Source organism: Anser anser (assembly GCF_964211835.1).
Source record: "Anser anser genome assembly, chromosome: 2".
In the NCBI taxonomy this organism is placed as follows: domain Eukaryota; kingdom Metazoa; phylum Chordata; class Aves; order Anseriformes; family Anatidae; genus Anser; species Anser anser.
In genome coordinates this window covers 138118719-138141268 of record NC_139721.1, presented here as the reverse complement: position 1 = coordinate 138141268, position 22550 = coordinate 138118719, and the positions used below count along the sequence as shown (strand labels likewise).

General features: G+C 40.6%; 1 protein-coding gene across 1 annotated transcript; it reads right to left on the bottom strand.

Annotated features, from left to right (window-relative positions):
• Positions 1 to 730: 730 nt before the first annotated feature.
• Positions 731 to 19306, bottom strand: LOC310895555 (1-aminocyclopropane-1-carboxylate synthase-like protein 1; the record flags this gene model as incomplete). Its single annotated transcript, XM_083827024.1, has 17 exons — positions 731 to 1276; positions 2051 to 2278; positions 2587 to 4447; positions 5190 to 5343; positions 5504 to 5646; positions 5745 to 5886; positions 7002 to 7047; positions 8242 to 8328; positions 9790 to 9890; positions 12703 to 12780; positions 13518 to 13615; positions 15027 to 15093; positions 15376 to 15445; positions 16270 to 16340; positions 17219 to 17338; positions 17410 to 17853; positions 19295 to 19306. The coding sequence occupies 15 exons, from the start codon at positions 19304 to 19306 to the stop codon at positions 4329 to 4331; spliced, it is 1752 nt and encodes a 583-aa protein (XP_083683150.1). The 3' UTR covers positions 731 to 1276; positions 2051 to 2278; positions 2587 to 4328.
• Between the last annotated feature and the right edge of the window lie 3244 nt (positions 19307 to 22550).

Genomic DNA, 22550 nt, shown 5'->3' with positions numbered 1-22550 from the left:
CTGATAGTTTGCAGTGAATACAGGCACACAGATGTAATCTGAAGGGGAGCCTGGAAGGCAAAAATCTGAAGGCTTTCTCAAACAGTCCTCACTAGCAGGCGTATACAGAAAGATGTATATGATGTCGTAAGATGCATATGATCCCAAGAATATACAAAGACATTTTGCCAGCTACAACAAAAAATTAACAAAATTTAAATATCACCTGATCAGTATGTTCAGTCTCCTGATTAACGTATAGAGTCCCTAGAATATAGTAATCTGCGTACCAATTTTTGCCAGTGTGTTCCAAATTCCATAATCCAACAATGTGCAAATATATATGTAAGACTTACTGATTTCACTGACGATTAGCATACTTGAAATGGAATAAAACTGAGGACTGTACTTAGCAGGGGCGAATTTCAGAACACCCAGGAGGCTCAGTTTCCTTCAAGTCCATTTTAGCACGTCCACTTGCAAATTTAGTAATGCCAAGTCACAGCAAAACGAGACTGTTACGCAAGGTTACAGAGGAAGATACTGAAGTCACACACTCCTTTAGTAAACATAAACGTGATTAATTTCATCAAATCATTAAATGCATGTATGATTTTAATAAACAAGTGTATTTTTTAGCTGGGAGACATCATCGCGTGGTGTGTTTGAAGGGTTGCCAGAAGAAGTGCATGCTTTTTGGATTGCATGAAGTGTTGGCAGGAAAGGATGTGTTGTTTGCAACTGGCTCGGCATCATCGGTGTGCAGCATTTCTTAAAGTCTCTTAATACCTGAGAAAGCAAAACACATCTCGGTTCAAGCTTTTCTTCTCCAAAAGAAATGCTGGAAAGAGAAGGGAAATGCAGACTGGACGCATTTATTGCGGTTACTGGTATTTTGTATATACTGATTAACAAAGTCCTTCCTCGTCTTACAGTAGTGGGAACAAAAATATGTGTAGCTGTAGTACTGTAGTTTTACCTGCTCTCCACAGTTGTTGGATTAGAAAGATTATACAACCAAATTACAGTTTTAATCAATTATCACACAGATGGAATTAGTACATCTCCTATCTACTTAAGTATGTCTCTCCAAATTTATGTAAGTAACTAAAATTGGTCATCTCCACCGTCTGGAAGCACATCCACTTCGTTTGAGTCTCCATCGCAGTAAGGGTACATTGATGATCTTGGTTTGCGAACTTTATTTAGTCTTCACTGATGATAACAACTTCTTCTTTGATAAAACGGGCTCCACGTGGTTCATACTTCTTGATGAACTCCTGAAGTACTTCCATGTCTGTTGAATGGAAAAATAAATATAATTGGAACCCAGCAGTGGACAGAGAGTCTGTTTTTATATGAAAACTACAAAATTTTGCAATGCTGGGCGCTGGCCCTCTCTCTGACTCACAGCAGTGAACCTAAGCATCTGTTTGCTTCTGTATGGCAACATGGGCTCCTTCAGAATCATCTGAACTCTTCCATTCAGGGAGAGCACAGAAGGAGTATTCCTCTTTTCTCAGGAAGCTGTTCAGGTTTTCTTTAGGGGCACAACTGCTTGCAGAGGTTCCTGCTGCCTTGCCCCCACACAACCTGCCTTCATAGTCCTTGTGACCACATCTTTGCTGAAGAACATCACCTCTCTCTGTATCAGTATCATTGTTCCTTGTTTTAAGCTGGCTCTGAGAACTGACCCAGGTTCAAAATACACACTTTTTTTTCTTTTTTCTTAACACAAGTCTTTCCCTAAGTGACATCAATAGGAATTCATATTTTTGTCTTCAGGAGGTAAAGCCCCGATAATCCTTTTCAATCTGCGTAGTGTCTTTTACAGTTGATGATCCCTTTCTTTCTACTAAGATCACACTTTGATAAAATCATGCTTTAAGGCAGCTTGTGGCAATGGATCTGAAATATGTCGGCGGGATTTGGGAACCTCTATCTTCCATCTTCCAAGCCAAGATTTCTGCAAGCCACTAAGAATTAAAGCAAAACTACCCTGTCCTGTTAGTCATAGAATATTTATTTCTGAAATTGCGAGACTTTGCATACATAAGCATTTTCCACCTACCTCTAATTATGGAGTCAGAACGAAGCAGAGGGAAATAGTTGGTGTTCTGGTTTGCACGTAAACATCTCTTTTTTGCATACTGAAGACGTAGGTAGTACGTCAGGAGGTCTTCATTATTTCGCTTCCTAGGGGCTTCCTCCGTCCAAGTTCTTTTCCGATACTCAGGCCTTTCATTCTTACAGTTCTCACACTGCATTGTCTGTGCTGTTTTTTCCCTCTATTTCACACCTTCCAAAATATGACAAAACAATTTGTGGGTATTAACTTCAAAATGACAATCAGCTGCAGACAGCATAGCGAATGGGGCAAAGGGAAAGCTTTGCCAGCCTGTCTCAAAGACAAGTCCTTTAGCTTGGAGACCTGGGTGATCTCCGTGCACCTCTCCCTTCTGCACTGGATGTACGAGCTAGCTGTGATGTCTGACTGCACACAGTAGTTGTGGCATACGTGTTTAAGAATTAAATACACATTCAGAAGTACATCAGAAGAGGTGGTAAGCAACTATATCAGGTAGTAAAGCTTCTTGAAAAACTTACCTTTATTAATGTCTTGCTTACAGCCAAGGGTGGGGTGGCAGTGCGGTGTCTGCAGCAAGGCAAGCAGCCTTCCACGATGCCGAGTCCAACACCTCCTGTTTCACACTTGCTGCCTTCTTAGATCTTTGTTCCTAGACTTTGTTTCTAAGCTGCTAAGTAAGGGATTGCTGCTAGGTAAGCCCTGAGGTTTTCTGCCCTTCTCTTCTCTACGATCACTGACTCTGATGAAACCGATCGCACACTGTGGAGGAAATGCAAATAGATGCCACAGATATGTTGGCCAAAACAAAACCAAAAGCAACTGCTTCTTGCCTACCCGCAAAGTTTGCAGATCCCAGCTGTGACTTGTTCACTCCCTTGCTGAGATAAGCAGAAATGGTATGTTGAAAAATTAATGTATCCATATCAGGCTCTTGTTAGTGACAAGTGCCATGGGATAATTACGGGAATTTATATTGTGATGCCCTTCCTCTATAGGCTGTAAAGGCAAGCTTAGTCTATTTGCAATGACTCAAGATGAGCCATAGGTAAGTGGAGACCTTGATATGAGGACGTCGCAAGTTCACCTTGGTATTTAGCGAACAACATTTCTGTCTGATCAAGTGCTGGTTTGGAACTAGAAGCAACAATACAGTGTCTTGTGCTCTTCTAGAAAACAGTGTAACAAAGGCCAGTGTGACATCGGGGGGGAATCTATTTAACAAATCTCTGAAGAGATTGGTTTTACCCACCCCCCACTAATTCTCTCCTAGACTGTACGCACTCACACACACCTACTGAGAAGCAACGAGACGCACATGCCTGAGTAGTCCAGCAGGATCACTTGCACACAGCTCAGAAGTCAAAGGGTATGGTCTAGTGCATCCTTATAGTGGCTGAGATATGTGGTGGGATTTTTCCTCACTGCTGATGAAGAACAAGTTTTCTGACAAATCTTTTTTATCTTCTTATCTAGCCTGGCTCCATCCTCTCTGCAGTATTTATACATTTATGAGTCCCCCCCCCCCAACCCTTCTCTTCTCCGGGCTGAATGGTTCTCTGGGTTTCCCAGTACAAGGAGACACGGGCCTACTGGAATAATTCCAGCAGGGGGCCGCAGGGATGCCAAAGGGGCAGGAGCATCTGCCATAGGAGGAAAGGCCACGGGCTGGGGCTCTTCAGCCTGCCTGGAGAAGACAAGGTTTGGGGGGCTAACACCACTCTCTGTGAATACCCAACAAGAGGGCATAGGGAAGATGGAGCCAGGCTCTTCTAAGGGTATCCAGTGCCAAGAGGCAACGGGCAGAAAAGGAGACAAGAAAACTCTGTAGACATAAGAAAAACCCTGTTTACTCTCAGGGTGATCACACACTGGGAAAGGCTGCTCAGGGAGGCTGCGAAGCCTTCGTCCTAGGAGATATTCAGAACCCAAGTGGACACAGTCCTGGTCATCCTGCTGGAGGCTGACCCTGCTCCATGCAGGGGTTCTGGACCGGACGGTGCCCAGAGGCGCCTTCCAACCTCCGCTATTTTATGATTCTATAAACTTTATTGCTGATTATTTACCTTGATGTTCTCAGCATGAACAGTGTAAGCTTGCCAAGCTTAAATGCCATGAAGAAGAGGACAAAGGCCATATTACTATCAAGAGCACAACTATCACGTTCACTTGGGATCCTAAGGCCTACTGTAGTCATAGAAATTGTATAAGTAAAAGGGAATGGACCTAGTCAACTAGCTGTGCTATTTATGCATTTATGTATTTATTTTAATAATAATGACAAATAATGAACTTGCTCTAAGTATTTTGTTAATGAGGATGCGTTGTTTGCAAATGGTTCAGCATCATTGGTGTGTAGCATTTCTTCAAGTCTCTTAATACCTGCGAAACCAAAAAACATCTCAGTTCAAGCTTTTTTTCTCTTAAATAAATGTTTTCTTTTGTTCTCTAAAAACACACGGGAAAGAAAATTCACCATGAGAATGGCTAAATTAATACAGGAACAGGTTGCTCAGTGTGGCTCTCTATTCTCCACCTTTGGACAGTCCCAAAATTTGACTGGAGAAGGCCCCAGTAAATCTTGGCATCCAGCCCTGCTTTGACGGGGAAGGTGTAGATGATTTCCCTTTTCCTTGCAATTTCTCTTTCAACCTTCATTTTTCTATTACTCTAAATGCTCCCAATTACCTCCCAGTCATCTCTTTTACCAAAAACATACAGCATTCATTCAAAAAGTATTTTACAGCATAAAGGATGGATAACTTTTTACATATCCCACGAGTCACATAAATATTTGTGGTGCTGGGGAATTCCCACTTGATATAAAGGGTAATCTTCAAGAGGAGTGAGCCTTTGACAAAGAATTTGACTGCCTGACTCCTGATATAGGAAAAACAACTTAAAATGAAATTTTGCGAATTTTAAAGGTTTCACATAACCCAACAGAAGTGCTTTGTAATCTATGCTCTGAGCCAACATAGTATTTCCCATTTCCTACAAACTATAATAAAATGACCCTTACAACCTGAGAAGGGACAAGTAGATTTGAATTCATTATTGTAATATTATCATCTCCCAGAACTTGCATGCTATCACATGACATGTTAGAAGTAAACCAACTTACATAAGTAAATCTTATCTACAGAATTGGAGAAAACCAATCTAAACCATCCAGGCTCATAACAACAAAAAGCTTTTCCAGGACTAATCAGGAGTTTTTTATCAAGGAGCTTCTGCCATAGTTCGAGTTCAGCTTCAAATGTCTGTGATTTTAAGAACTACAAGAAGAAAAAAAAATACTATTAAAGATTGAACAAGTATACAAATTATTTGAAAGGATTTTTCAGGACCTGGTATTAAAGCATGTAACAACATACACAAGTAATTTTCACATTTCCAACTTCCACATCCCCACCACTTTCTAAGCTTCTCACATACTTTTCTGAAGTCTGCCCACACATAGAGTCCTCCTGAACTTTTGAGCACGGGTACTCCAATATCTGCAAGTCCATCCACTAGGAGATTCTGTGCTTCCTTAAGTCGCTTTTTATTGGTGGGAAAAAACACATTATCCATCCAATCTATCAAAACAAGAAAAATATAATCCTATTTTACTTCCTTCTGTAACGGAAAAACAAAATGAAAACAGCTCAATGGAAACATTTCTAGGGTGGCTAACCTCTGTCTTTAAGGAATTGACTGAGAACATGCTGAACAGGTCCAGGACAGCTATGGAAGACAGCCAGCTGATTAACAGCTTTCTGAATTTCATGATTTCTGGTGTACAGTACTCCAACTCTGATACCACTCATACCAAAATCCTTTGAGGACAAAAAGAAGACAGAGGTATATTTTTTACTTTATGCTTGTGCTTTATCAAGCCACCATGTTTAAAGTCATTGTGATACAGAGGAAAAAAGATCTCAAAAAACTATATTAGCCCATCAGCAGTTTGGCCAAATAGCTTTCCTATCCTGCAATAATATTTGATAACACAGTAAGAATCCAAAAACTACTGAGAACAGACAAGCAAATACAGCGAATAAATTTGGAATACATTTGGGATAAGTTTTGTCAATAGTGCCTATGGAAGTCTGTGTTCTGCAACAGCCACTGTTCAGAAGTGTTTCCAAAAGCTACGTAAGGATGCAATAGCATATAGTTACTAATATAAACTTTCAGTGAGTCCCTAAGTAGGAAGCCATATGGTTCAGTGTGCAAGGCATGAAATCCCGAATTCTCTTATTGCAAGTTGCTTAGCCTGCACTACCAGCTTGGTAGAAAACAGTATCTATAAAATCCAGCTCTTACTGTATCTCTGCATTAACGCTGATGAAAGATGCTTAATATTTATGAATCTAGCATTTAGCTTCTCATTGAGCAGAATTCCCATTAAAGACAAGAAAGTTGTTAGCCACACAGAGAATGAAAGATCAAGCCCAAGAAATATAGGATATGCGGTAAGATTAAAGTTAAAAATACTGACATACTGTGCCGTTTCTAGAAATGATCATTTTAATGTACAGTGCAGGAGTCTGCTCCATCCAAAAATGACAGCAAAACAAACAAACAGCCAGAACACTGCCTAACCACTGAAGTATCAAATGAATCCCTGTCTGTAGTAGGAGATGTCAGATTATACGTAGTACATCAAATGTTCACCTCCAACATGAAATCCTTGAAAATATTCTCCACACAAAATTGGAGGCATCATCTATGCCAGCCTGAAAGGACTGCAGAACAAATGACTGGCTATGGAAATTTTTGCTCATAAGAAACTCTGAATTATAACAAATTTTAGAACACCAAAGGAGAAAACAAATTAATAAACAAAGAAAAGCTCACCTTTGTATCTATAATACAATTTATGTTCAAACAGGCCAACTGATTTTTGTGCTGAAATAAATTAAAACACAGAGATAATATTTTGACCTACCTTGCTAAAACCCCACATAAAATGAGTACGTTCTGGATCTGGTAAACTGAATGACAAAAGAGGACTTGTTACAGAAGAACAAGTTATGTGATCTTTGCAAAATGTTTAAATTTGTAAAAATATCATTCATTTTTAGTAAAATTAGTATATAACCTTTTCACGTGACATGGCTTTTTTCAGCGTCCTTGTAACAAAATATTATCCTATGACACTGATCTCCTAAGTGCTCAGGCATTGACTTCTTATAACAGAAAAGGATTTCCACTAAGATATAACAGTCCAGTTACAATTCCCAAAATCCCACTGCATAGTCAACAGTCACACCAATATTAAAACAAAAGCAGTATTTCAATAGGGGATGCAAAGTGGCTCTTGCTGGAGAGGAATTCTTTGCTCAACTCTGCTGCACTTCGGGCTAGGGAAAGGAGACGTGAACATTTTAGCTCATGTATTTACAAGTGAACATTTTAGATCATGTGTTTACAACTAAACAAATACACTTTAGTGGATTACTGAAGAAGATATTTTTTGTGCTTTGTTTAACTTTGTGTAAATAGGCCTGAGGCTGGAAACTCCCTTCTTCAGGCTAAGGAAGCTGGGTGAACTTTCACAAAAACAACAGTTTTTAAAGCTTTATTTATGGTTCATGATCTTGTGTGGATGACAATACCCAGTGGCTCCCTGTGCTTGGTTGTATTTGGATGGACTTGGAAATTTCCCCTCAGTGTGAGATTTATGCAGTTATACAAAGACGATCACATACTTTCAGGGAAAGAAGTTTTATTGATCGGATACCAATCGGTTTAAATATTCTTGAAATCTTTACTCTTTTCATAAGCTGTCAGAGGAAACTAAGAACCCAACAGCATACTTGTCAGGAAGGAGGCTCATTATAGCGGGTGACTTGCACAACCTTAGGCAACTTCTGAGCACTGCAATGAGAACCTTGTACTCAGGCCAGGCAACAACAATAACAAAAAAGCAGTGGCAAGATAATTAAGGGCTCTGATATTTTTTGATTACTATTACCATACCACGGAGATTAGCTGGAAGCAGGAGATCTGCCATCTGTCAGTCTAGGACGAAGATCCTAGATTAACTAGTCTCATCAAGTCACAGAGACTTGGATATGAGTTAGAACTACAACAGTTACACTAGCTAACCAGAAATTTGAAAAAAATGGCATAGGTTCCATTCAGGATGAAATATCTTCTAACCCCTGCTAAGAAATCACACTTACCTTTCTAAGCTAAGAACACTGGTAAAGGTGACATCACCATAAACAGACAGCATGTATATTTCATCCATTATTACATGCAATTCGTATCTATATAGAGAAAAACACAGGCACGTTAACATATGCAAAGGAAATCTATTTGCATATATATATATATATATATAAACTTAACTACTGCCATGTAGTACCATAAGCATGCCTATTTGCTATTATATCCACCATACCAATTTTACAGAGAGGTCACAAGGTTTTACGGTCACAAGACACTTTGTGAGCACTTGCTCATTACCAACATCTATCTATACATATTCTATATTTCTCAGCAGCAATGACATTCCCTACATCTGAAACAAAATCCAACAGCACGTTCAATCCAAAGGTTCTCAGGCATATTGTGGTCTCATCCAACTCTTATTTACAGCTTCAAGCGAACACAACAATATATTATAAAATCCCTTTGCCCTGCAAAATTTGTTTAGTGAGACTTGAGCCCAAATGCAGATGTTAGATTAAAAAATAAGACTTCTCATCCACTTAAGATAACTCTCTAATACACTTTTCATGTGAAAGCAGCAGTAAATGGTAAGCCATGTTGTCATACTCGACACTAACAAGCCATGCGTGTGTTTAGAAATACTGAATAAATTGCAGAACACTTTTAAACACCCAAATAGTGGAGGTGATGCTGATTGCATCCTGAAATCCATGGGTCATGCTGAGAAAAGATACAACAGTATTTCATTCCGAAGCAAACAGTTGGACTCCATCCTAAGCAATTTATTCTAGTGTTCCCAAAAAAGCCAAGCAAAAAGGATAGTTACACAAAAGCCACGCTCAGAACCTTGCACACCACCTCTTCAGAACGTGTACAAAGAACAGGAGATCATCAACGGTGATTTTGCATCACTGCTTGTCCTGGTTCCAGTTAGGACAGAGTTAAGTAGCTCATAGTAGCTGGTAGGGTGCTATGTTTTGGATTAGGATGACAAGAGCGCTGATAACATGCTGATGTTTTAATTGTTGCAGAGCAGTGTTTACACCAGGCCAAGGACTTTTCGGCTTCTTGCTCTGTCCTGCCAGCGAGCAGGCTGGGGGTGCAGCAGGAGCTGGGAGGGGACAGACCCAGGACAGCTGACCCAAACTGGCCAAAGGGGTATTCCATACCATCTGACGTCATGCTAAACAATATATAGGGGTGGCTGGCCGGGATGGGGGGGCCGGCTGCTCGGGGATAGGCTGGGCATCGGTCAGCGGGTGGTGAGCAATTGCATTGTGCATCACTTGTTTTCTTACACATTATTATTGTTAATACTATTACCATTATCACTATTATTATTATTATTGTTATTATTATTTTCCTGTCTTAATAAACTGTCTTTATCTCAACTCACAGGCTTCACTTTCCCGTTTCTCTCCCCCATCCCAGAGAGGGAGGGGGGAGGGTGAGCGAACGGCTGTGTGGTGTTTAGCTGCCAGCCGGGTTAAACCACAACACTGCTATATTGCATAATGGAAAATTAAATACCAAACAAATAGCACTGGGGTTCAAACCTGTGTGCAAACTCTAGACATTCCTTCAGTAACTGTGCTGGGTAAATGTCCCCTAAGGGATTGTGAGGGTTGATCAGGATTAATGCTCTGACCCGGATGCCCTGAGAAAAGAAAAACCAGTAGCTGGGGACACCAGAGACACCAAACTGAAGGCTAGGGAGGATGTAGTGAGTAAGTGTGTTCCAATCCTTCAGTGGAAAGTTATTTCAGTTGGAAAATTATTTAATTACATGTTATAATTAACATACAGACTAAGCTTTCAGCTGCAGACCTTATTTGGTGATTTATCAAATAAAACCCCGAGACCATACTAAATAGTTTATTAGTAAATGAAAATCAGATCAATGATCATTTGCAACACCCATTGATACCAACAGGCAAGATTATGATGTTGCAGGAATTAACACTGGTTCTATAGATACACTTCCAAAATAATTCACCAAGACTGAGCAAAGTTACTATAGATAAACATTAGGGAAGCTGAACAGAATTGGACTTTGGCATCTAATAACCTGCCAAGTAATTAACTTTTCAATGTTGCTTTTTTCTTTAAACAAGTAACAGAATCTGCAGAAATCAGAGACTGAGAATTGAATTACATGATGTTCTATGTTCAGAGCAACCAAAGGGGGTCTTGGGCAAACAGCTACTTTTTAAGTTATATTTATCAACTGTGTAGAATTTCTGTAATGGAAATTCTCTCTCCACAGAAGTTAACTTTTTTATTCAACTATTCTTAGAGATTGTAAATATTCTACTGTGTAATAAGAAGAGTCCCACTTGATTGAAAATTAGACTACAAATACAAACATAAAGAATTGTTTTTAACCCTACTGGTATTTTCAGAAAATCATCTATTTCCTATTTGCTAAAGTATCTGGAACGTATATTAACACAAGCTGTACATGGCAAATATATTTTTATTGTAAGCAGTCAAATAGTGTAATGGCTGCAGTGGGAACTTTCAAGACTTCAAATGTATCAACACGGAACAAATTCATAGTTAAATTAATATTTTTTGTTTCAGCTTATTTGATTTTTAGAAAACCTGACACACTGCAAATTCTCAGTCCATCCTAAGTCTCTCCGAAGGAGATTATTTGCATTAAGCAGCTTCAGAAGAACTCCAGGAGATAAAATTAAATTAGGCGGAAGCACTGATACTTGTTTTCCCCCCTGCATGCAATTTGTCTGAACATGAATGGTTACTGTGAACAAGAACCGAACAAGAAATGAGCTTACAGTTTATTGTCTTTGATTCCAGCTACAGGAAGAAATTCATTGGAAACAAAGTAAGATGAAAATACTACGCACAAACCACTTTTCCACCAGTACTCCTTGCATGGATAGCCTGTTTAGCATATTTGACATCTGACATGTATTAAGCAGAAGATGCTGAGTGAGGCATCAGTGTTCCTGGGAACAGCTGCTGTGGGATGGCAGATTCTCAAGTGCTGTTCCAGTCTAGTTCACCCAGCTGTTTGTCACTTTACGTGTATCCAAACAGATGTTTGAGAGAACATTTGTGAGGACAGTTTCAGCTCTAGAAGGATGACAAATATCTGCAGATCTCAAAAGAGTGAACCTGCTTTGCGATTCAGCACCTCGTCCAGACAGCTCATGCCACAGTAGGAGAGTATGGATGCTAGCTCACCGCCCTGGCGAGGATCGAGTGGTAGGCATCTGCATGCTCAGTCTCACACAGGCTGGCAAAGGCACAGACAGATGACATAGACATACAGATGGTGTCTAAACATAGGCACCATGCTGATGAAGCAGTTAGCTAACTAGGAGAGCTTTGAGAGATCTTAAAAAAAAAAAAAAGAAAAAAAAAGCTATGCACACATTCCTGTGTATCCAAAATGTCCACTTTTCTATACGTGACCTTATTTCTAATTGACCTTTATAAGTGTCCCTACCTGTACCTGTATGCTTTATCTATTGTTAAACCTCATTTTCTATCTTGGAAGAGAACATAACAAGTCTGTCCCACTTACTCTTTTTTAAACATCACTACCACCGTCACCACATCTTTGATAAAATGTGTTACTATTCATCCTGTGCTTCCTCCGCAGGATCTTTTCAAGGAAGAGCACAATAGTTAAGCACATTTATAATTTTCCATGAAGTTCGTGGATTATGAATATCAAGACACTAAGAACAGGACAAATTTTAACTTGAAATATTGGTGAACACTGTTTTGTGGCCACTCAAAAACCCCAACCATTTCTGTAGAGAAGAAAAGCAGTTTCAAAGACAGAAAGTTAAAAAAATAAAAATGTACATGACAAGCAATATGATGAATAATACCCTCATTTATGCAATCCCAGTCGGAATAAAATGACTAAAAATGCTAAGAATTTTGAACTAATGATATTTCCTAAATTTTGGAAAAACTACATTTTCCAAGGAGCCTTTCTAGTGGCAGAAAAGTCCTGCGGCGGCCCCCCTGGCCCCACCAAGTTTCCCGCAATGCTGTGGCACAGTGTATTCAGTCCTCTTTGCTAGCTGGAACTCAGAAGAGCCTTCTTCAAAAGAACATTCAACATCTTTCTTTAATTAACTGCATGGGTCATTACAGTAGCATATTCTCTCTTCTTATGATCAGAACAATAACTTCTTTACAACACTTGGAGTTCCACTGAAATCTGCTGAGTAGGAGACGTGGTCTTGAAAGATATATTAAGATCTGTTCTTCATAAAACAGAGCAAAGAGTGTCTCTGCATTTTGCTATTGCGTTTTGCCCGGATTATAAAAATAAATTCAATTCCTGTTGCTAGAGCTGGACCCACCCCAGTCACATGACAGAAAATCTGCACAGATGAAAACGTACAAATGGTTCGATACTGAGAATATATGCTGCTTACAAAATAAGGAAAATACGAAAAATCAGAAATCACTGTTATTGTTACCTGCTTTTTAGCTCTCTGTAACGCAGCTTCCAATTTTTCAACTGTTAACTGGAAAGGGTGACTTTCTTCATCAGTCACCTACAGGAGAAAAAAAATCGGCAAGAACAAAAAAAAGAAGACTGAAGAAACACTCCCACCTAGTGAAAATATACTTGATACTGGCTTTCATAAAACAAAAATGTTAAACAAACAAAAGTTTTTGATGGCACTGGTTCAAGGAGGAAAACATCAGCTCAAACAACAGCTCAGAATATGAAACTAAGAGCAGTCTTTTCTATATAGCTCAACTATTATGTTTTTAAATGTTGCACATACCCAAGACTACACCATCAGCAACTTACAGAACCTGCATACTTGAAATCTCATGTTTTTATTTGTTTGTTGTTTTTTCTCTGAATGCATCATTTGGGCCTATAAACCATACTGCCCCTCTTTGACTTGCCTCGTGGGTTACTGAGCTTTCAAAAGGGGAACCAGTGTCACACACCTTCTGCAGTAGATATATGTTTCAATAAGGGGAAAAGAGGGAAAAAAAATCCTTTGAACAAATTTACTCTGAGTAGCAATGACAGATTTAGAGCTCACAAATTATAATTCAGCATGTCAACACATAAGAGTTGCCTTATACAGAAGAAATGTAATCCTACACATCTGATCACACCAGCCTGTCATGCTGCAGTCTGAAAAAAAAGGCAGACACTCTCTAAAAGTGATAGACTGGGCCTGTTTTTTCCCTTGTATTCCCTTGCATTTTTTTTTTTTGGACTGCTCCTTGTGAAATGTCTGTTAAAGTATACAAATAGCCAAAACGTTACCTCACTGAACAAGGGCACATGAACAGGCTGTAGTTCACCATATAGCCACATTTTTGAATTTATACCACCATAGTAAGGAGCTGGAATAAGATATCCATCTAAAAAAAGTTAAAAAATGAAATTAACATTTCTCATGAGAAATGTTGTTACACTCTAGTAGACTAAATTGACAGTCTAGGAATTTGACATAGCATTTAATCTCAAAGCACTGTGGCCTAAAGCAATATTTAAACAAAACGGAAAATATATATAATATTTAAACAAAATGGAAAATCTAGTACTTGTCAGTCAACCCGAATTGTTTCACAGTCTTCTTCCTTAGCAATTTTAATAGCAGATACAAATTTGGTCATGTAAGTTGTATAAGTAAAAGGGAATGGACCTAGTCAACTAGCTGTGCTATTTATGCATTTATTTATTTATTTTATTAATAAAGACAAATAATGATCTTACTCTAGGTATTTTGTTAATGTTCTGTCAATTTTTCATCGGGAACTGCTGCAAACCTGAACTACTTCCTGGTTGCCAGAGTGCCATCTTGCACCAAGGAAGCCTACAGCTCTGCAGAGCTCATTCCCCTCCTCATTTTATATGTTCGTAAGTAGTCCCAGCCTGGTGTTCTTCTGAAAATATTGCAAAGGCCCCAGGTAAGAGGGTTTCAGAGAGGACAGAGCGTGCTGCCTGTATTAATGCGATTTTACCACCTACGCTGAAGTCATTGAACCGCATCACATTGCTCCCCAATCTCGTCAAGGGCTCCTGGTGTCCAACAGTAGGGTGCTATAAGGGGGCACAGCACGGGAGTTACTCATCCTGGTCACCCTTCTTTTCTGGCAGGTCTTTGTGGATGTTCCCTGTTCCCTGCTGTGCCACACACCTACTCAGCTTTCCTCACTTCGGACCACAGAGGAAATAATTTTCCACTGCAGGGCTCTGTCCTCCTGCTGTCTGCTTGCTGCCCGCAGGCTGCAGCCCGTGCCTCTGCTCCTGCCTTCCGTCCCCACCTCTGCTTCCCTTCACCGCTGCTCCTGACTGGGAGGCCCTCCCTTGCTGCAGCTCCATTCCCCTTTCCCAAATTCCTTCTGTGTGCTTTCTTTACCCAGTTACCCAAATTTTCTCGGGGGTCCCTGATTTCACCCCAGTCCACCTCCCTCCCTGTGTGCCTGCTCCCTCCAGCTTCATCATGGTTCCCACCTCTTCTCGTAACTTCTCAAAGTACACTTTGCATTTTCTTCATCCCCTTCTCTTCCTGTAACGCTTTTCTCAAAAAAATACAGATTGTATTCCAGAAAGCAATGTATTCCGGAAAGTCTGCTGATACCTCAAACATTTTTCACCCTTCTAGAAATAACCAAAGCATTAATTCAAAGACACCCTGCTAGGGACAAACAAATGTCACACCTTGCTTCATTCAGGCAAGTATAATAAAAGCAGGCTGTCCTAAGTCACAATACTCTTAATATTCACTTTTAAATGCTTTCAAACAAAAATAATCAGGTTTGTACTCACCACCGGGGTCACATAATACTGTTGACAAAATAGCAAAAACAGCGCAACAGCCATTCATAACAGTTATCTGAAAAAAAGTACATCAAGCTTTCCTTAGCAAAAATATCTGCACCTGTTTAGCCTAAATTCAAAATAATAGAGTGAAAAAGCAACAATACTACACTTATCATATGAAGTGCTTGATTGTTAGGCAGTGACCACTTTTTCAAATGGAAAATTAACACTACCAAGACTTTTGCAAATCTGGCATTTATCTCTCCTGTAGTATGTTACAGACATTTGTGTTCAGATTAACTCATCTTTACCAGTTTCAGAAAAATAAGATGCAAAGATAAAGCAGTTGTCTTACGTTTTCTGGAGTAAGTTCTTTTGCAGCTCTGGCATAGTCAGTTAGAAATTTGGCAATTTCTTCTCTGAAGCTAAAACACAAAATTAAAGTCAATTATGTAATTACATATTTCTCAGAAAAAAAGCAGAAAATATGCACGGAAAAATGAAGTTTACCAAAAAAAAAAAAAAAGAGCAAATGCATAATTCATTCTGTTATAAAAGCCTTCAATATTTTGTATTTCCTACAGATCAAATAATATAACTTCCTCAGCTATCCAGCGTGCCACATTTCATGAGACAGAAGGACACAGGAGCCATCTGCTACCTTGAGTAAAGTGACTGTGACTCAACTACTATTTCTGCACACTGGAAAAAACAAGAAAATCAAGAAGTATATTTGAGCCTAAGTGGAATATGTTTTTGGAGAAAGACCAGGGGTTTGGGCACCAGAAGCAGTGGAACCTGAGTAAACGAGAATCTTTAGATCAAGACAGGCTTTCAGCCCTAGCAAGGACCATGGTGGAGCTCCTGATGATCCTCAGGGAGCTGATACCTCACCTCTACTCTTTACAGCCCACAGAGCTCCAGTTTCCCCCTCACTATGCCTAGAACACATCCTTCCAGGCGCAACCCATCACTAGCTCTGGAAAAAATGTCAATACACGCTCTCTTGCACTCCAGTGAGACACCAGATCATTGACTTTTGGAGATCCGAGTGTTTTTTGGCACGGTAAGGACGGGGAGGAAAACAGAACAAAAAGCCAGGCAAACAAAAAGCTTGTCAGCACGCAGCTAAAATTAACACACCTCTCCTTTGGGCTTGCCCAAAGAATGAAACCACACCTTACTTCACATGAGCCATAACCAGTGCTGAGCACAAGCAGTGTCAAAAATGCGAAAATGAACTTCTCACCTTCTAATACCTTGTGCATCAGAATACTGGAAGAGATCAGGCTCCAGATAATTCATGTCAGGTCTTGTGAGCTAGTTACATGAAAGAGAGACACTGTAGAACATGGTGTTCTTGGGAGTTTCTGTTCTGCTGTACCGTACTTTTTTTTTTTTTCCCCCAATTGTTCAATAACAATAAGGAAATGGAGAATATAAAAAATAGTGATGTAAAATTATGTTCATTCTTTGAATTTCTCTTTTTTAAGATATCGCAAAACAACATTAAATCCTCATCAAAACAAAGGAAAAAAATAATGAAGGCATTATTTATCAGTTTGTTCTGTCATATATTAAATCAAGTCTTGAATACCACACTGAGGAGAAGCATACTAGCTGCATTTCAGTGATTATGCAACCACGTCTAAGGTATATCAAAGCCCGGACAATTCTTTCAGTATTTATGACATCAGCCTTTAATGCACATGGCTTTGGTTAGCTTCTCAACAAGCAGAAAACAGTGGCAGTAACCCTAAGCGTTAAGAAGAAAAGCAGCTGTATTATCAGCAGTGTCTTCCTTGCTCTCAGAGCAGGTCTCTCTCCTGAAAACTGGCTCTGTCTTACACTCATTGTGGCATCGATTTTGGTTTATTCCTGAGAAAATGCTCCTCTCCAGCTGCCAGCCCTGCCCACTCATCGGCCAGCCAAGCCGGACACTGAGTCTATGCACAGTCCTCCACCGCCAGCAGTGCAGGGGTGCCGCCAGCTGCACTAGTGCGAAGGCTCTGCCACGTGCAAGCGAGGAGAAGCAAGAGGTAAATAGCTCCCTGCAGAAGGTGGTCTGGCGACTAGGGCTTAGCTTTGCTAGCACGTGAGCCAGAACATCTCGCTTTCCAGCAGATAAACTGGAATTAACAAATCTGGGGCGACTCTGGCGTCCTGCCCTGCAGGTGACTTCCATGCTCGGCTGTTACCCGGACAGGGCCCGAGAGGGGCCGGCAGGCAGCTCGGCAGGCAGCAGCAGCAGCACTTACTCTCTCCTCTATCAGATCAAAGCAAAGCGCGTTCTCGCTGGTCCCCAGGTTCAGCACGCCCTGGAAGAGACGAAGCCGTTGAGGGACGCCGGGGACGAGCCCGCCCGCGGCGCAGCGGCCGCTCCCCGCACCTCAGGGTTGCGCTGCCGGTCGAAGGGGTCGGCGAGGTAGAGGGCGAAGGCCTCGTCCAGCAGCCCCGGGGCGGCCCCGGCGATGCGGGCGCCGCGGCCCGACAGGGCCGAGCTCGGGGCCGCCGGGGAGCAGCCGCCGCCGCTCATCCTCCGGCGAGGGGCTCCTGCGCTCGCCGCCGCCGGGCCGGGAGCCGCCGCCCTCCGCCCGCCCCGGGCCCCGCGCCCCCGGCCCCGGCCCCGCGCCCGCGCCGCCGGGAGCCGCCCCCAGCCCCGCGGTGCCGGCCGGGCCTGGGCCGGGGCCTGTGGATCAGGGCCGCCCGGGGGAAGGCTCAGCTGGGAAGGGGCAGAGCGGTGCCGGTGCGGGGAAAGCGAGGTTACCTTCGGCCCAGGAGCCGTAGGAAGGAGAGGAAGCCCGCCGCGGGGACGGCGGAGTGCTGCTTTCCCCTGTCCGTGTGTAATGCGCTTTTAAAATTAGGGATATTTTACTTCAGAACTAAAAGGGGGCTTTCAGACGTGTAGGAAATCGGCGGGGTTTCAACGCCTGGAGAAATCGGCCTCAGAAAATGGGCTGAGAGTCAGCTGCTGGCACAGAGTAAAACGTAACGCACCAAAAAGCTCCTGCTGTACCTGTGTAGTAGCTCAACAAGGTCACGTTGTTCTCTCAGGAACTTTTTCAAGCGGTGCTTTAACGCAATGCTTGCATATTGTCAAGGCAATGTATATTGAGAAATAACTTACTTAGTTTCCTGAAACTTGGCAGTAATTACAGAAATGGGGAAAAGCTCTGAAGCTCATATGGTTCATCTGAAGGGTCCGAATATCTTCCTAATAGAAAATCCCACAAAACCGTAAGGATGGTCCTGATCCTAGGTATCCTTATGCTGGAATTGTATAATGTGACACAGATGGGGGGTGGGGGTAGAGTTCAAATATTTTGCTTTTTATTCCAAAAGCTGCCACTCTCTGAAAGTAAAGGAAATCACTCAACAGCTGTATGACCTTAATAATCTTTCATGTACCTCATGCCAGCATCCACTCCTCCAGCAGCTCCATGGTGCTGTACCTTTGCCTAAGTCCAGCAGTTGTCATTGCTTGCAGAACCTTACGAGCTGGTGTTAGGTGACCTACGAAGAGGAGGTCGTCTTTTCGCACAGAGCAGTTCCAAAACGACCTTTTTCCTGAAGTACCATTCTTCACTAAATCATTTCAACTAATTCAAGTTATTAAAACCAAATATTTTGGGGCGCTAGTGTGAGACAGTGCTCTTAAGAGCTACAAAATCTGCCCTGGTTATCTAACTGCAGTCGATACCCAGAGCTGCTGTACCACGTTACTGGGAGGCACATACCTGGGAGTCTCACAAAAGCTCCGCCAGCTGCTAGGGGATTTGGAGGAGGAATTTTTCACACTTCATTTCCATTAGGCTGACTTGCACTTGTGACCTAAATACCAGTAAACTGATTTACCATTTCTTTGCCAGCTACTATCCGAGGATCGGAAAGTATTTTATCCTAGACCTCTGTGATGCATTACTGAGAGAGTACTGCTAACCATCAGCCCACAGATTTTCACTCTGGTATACCTATACAGATTGTTGCCCTTTGGTCTGCTTTAGGATGGGAGAACTGAAGTGCTTGTCACATTGTGCCTGTGTTAATACAACAGAGCAATGATCTATGACTTGCTAAAAAACTGAAAAAATATTTCTTATTATAAAAGTGATGTTTCAAAATTTTGCACCTGAGGCAAAACTGGGCATTAGTTAATTAACATTAAATATATTGTATATTACAAGCGTGCACTGAAGTCAGACATTATCACTGTGACCAAGCTGCCATCTCCCTTCTGCTCCCAATGCCAAATACGTGACTTAACCCACACTTACAGCTGAAGCCATGATCACGCTAAGAGACAGCCTGTTTTAAGAAAGGGCATACAAATGCAATAGGGACTGTACAAAACCCTGTAACAAAATGTATTGAAGGTCTGCTGATGTGAAAGGCCTTAGTCCTGCTGGCTGAGCTTCTCAAGCAGCAGCTATAAAAGGGCTATTCCCAATGATTTGTGCAAGAGTGAATTCCTAGGTGTCACTTTGGCAATGTATAGTCGCGTCTCCACCCTTCATTCCATAGGATTAATGCTGCAAATACCAGCCTAATTCATGCAAGAAATTTCCTTATTCTGATCTCCTCCAGGTTTCTGCATTGCTCATGATCATACGGTTGCTAGCTTAGCTTCCTGAAAAGGGTCCTGCCCTCCTATATAAATGCCATAGGAGATTAGGAGGTATTAAGTACTACACACACAGTCAGATCCTTATGCAATATACAGCATTTTCTATTTTTGTAATAACTAGAAGTTATGAAATGTTAGGTAACAAATGATAGATTATAGATTAAAAGGATGAACTATATATTGTTTCATATTATATGCATTATATTACTCACTTATCTGTTAATTTGAGTAAGATATCCTGTGAAAAAATGAAATTCATGCAAGTCTTTTGTTTTGAAATTATGTTCTAAAAGATTTACATTTGGACTGAAGGAATTTACTTTGTTTCCTTGCTTGATGCCAGAAGAGGGGAAGGGAGAAACTCCCTGTATAACATTAAATATGGATTGTTCCACACGAAAGCTTGTTTGGCCAAACTAAAATCCAGAGTGCTTTTCACATCTCATGTAAGCTAAAAAATAAATAAATAAATAAATAGTGTTGTATCCAAGCTGTTAATTGTCATGCTTAAAACACTGACAAACAGAGCTCTAGCTGGTGCTGCCTATTATGAAACACTGGCACTAATGTAATCTAAGTCTCAGTAGATAATGCTTATCTTTTAGATTCATTTCAAATGGACTTGGAAACTTTTTCTTTCTTTTTTTTTTTTTCCCTTTGGAAATGGAACAAAGTCTGATTCCTTAAGAACTAAAAGTTATATCATAAATACCTTGTGAATTTTTTATTGTACAACAGAAGTTGTACAGCAAAAAACAGATATGATTCAGGGTAGAAGAGTGTAACAATAAGTAAATAAAAAGTAACACATCGGATGCTATTCAATGTCCCCGGTTGGTGGAAAAGCAAGTCTGGTGGATTTTGAGCGCTGGGGATTACCAAATTCCCTCAATATTCAGACATCTGAGCCTTTCAGTAGTTAATTGCGCTGACTAAACCAGCATTTAGCTCAACTGACCCGTGTAGATCATCTTTTTCCAGTAACTTGCTTTCAACACCTTGCTTTCAAAACAGACACCTGTTAGCACCCATTGAAGTTATTTGTTTCAGACTTTTTGTCAGTTCTCCTCAGACTCAGCCTGGAATTATGAATCACTTCAAAACAGGTACATTTTTCCAAGGCAGTATCTGAAAAAATTATCAGCTACATAGCTCCAAACATAAATTTCTTTCAGAGTCAAAGCTGCCTAAGCACTTTTTGAGAAAAATCATGGGAGATTAGTGGGCATGGAGGTCCTATCAGCAAAGTGAAATAGTCCCTCGTGTGTTAGAAACGAGGTAAGTGTTCATATCTATATTTATCACTTGTTTCTTCAGAAGTCCCTTTTACTACGAGGGAATACAGGCTGGCAATCGAGAAAAGGTCAGTGACAGCTGACAATGTCAGCAGTAACCGGAGTGAAAGGAAAAAGCTACCCTGAGTTATCAACCATTTATACTGCCTGTAATACATGCCCAGAAAAACTGGAATCTGTATCGCTTAGAGGAGGTCAGGATGAAGGACGCCAGCTGGGAGGCAGAGAACCTGTTTGGCTTTAGGTTGCTGGTTAACACAGCGTTGACTTGGATTGTCACAGAAAAGCAATGAGCCCACGTGATTTGTTTCTTATTGGTCTCAGTCCAGTTTCACTGAGCTCATAAAAACCAACCCACCAACCAGTTTCCATTATCACATACATCTCCGTTGATCATATAACTGGTTAAATTATTTTATGACAGTGTGACTGCCACCACTGCACTACTCCCTGCTTGGGTGCCTTTTTTTTTTTTTTCCTTTTTTGTTTTGTTTTGTTTTGTGACTTAATGGAGGAGATTTTATGGAAAACAGGTCAAGAGGCTTGTACAGGACATGGACTGCTTGGCTGCCCTGCCCATGGTATGTACCTTGATGATCCATTGCAGCTGAATCCCAGCTGTCCTACATAGCAGGAAACAAGCTTTGTTGTTGTCCCTTTTCACTCTAGGGATACTTCTTAATATCAGAACTTGGGAAAAGGGCCTCCACAGGCCAGTCGATATTTCATAGACAATGTTTGTACGGATTTACATGCCTCTATAACAGATCATTCATTTAGGTCCTTCACTATCTTTTAAGAAGAAACGTTCATATTTTTCAGAATATAATCAACAATTAACCAACCGTAACTAGCTATTAATAGCAACCTGCTTTCCTGAATCAAACCCACAGCATCAGTCAAGGTTTTATTTATATTCTAAATATTTATAAATACTATTATAAATATAATAGAATACAATATATTTAACACAATAATCATAAATACACTCAAATATATTAATGTAATATATACATATGAAATATATAAAGAAAACCTTGACTGATGCTGTGGGTAATATCATATATATATATATATACACACATACGTATATACACATATACACACGTGTATATACACACAAACAGATACACACACACCTGAGTTAGTTCAGCTCACTGGTGAAATTACTTCCTTTGAAAAGAAGAGAGCAAATTTGGAAAGCAGATTTGGAAATGTGGCTTCCTGTTTTTTAAGAACATTTTCCACAGCAACGTGGTATTTAATTTTGGCTGAGGTCTGATAGGAGCTCAGCGTATGGCTTAATCCAAGCATGCTTTCCTTTTTAACTTTACAATGTAATACTCGACACTGAAATATAGTATACTATTTAAGTGATTCCAAGTGTGAAGATAATTCCACAGATTATTGTACTGTACTGAACTAGTACCCAACTGTACAGGAACTAGTCAATAAAATTGACTGGGCTGAAGTTTTGAAATTCACATATTTGAACAGAAGATAATACAGTGTTTCCTTAGGTCACAGATGAAAAACTATTTGGAATTTGCAGCTCAAGGAAGAAAAAAATATATATTTTGAATAAGCTCAGAATATCACTGGGTGAATAAC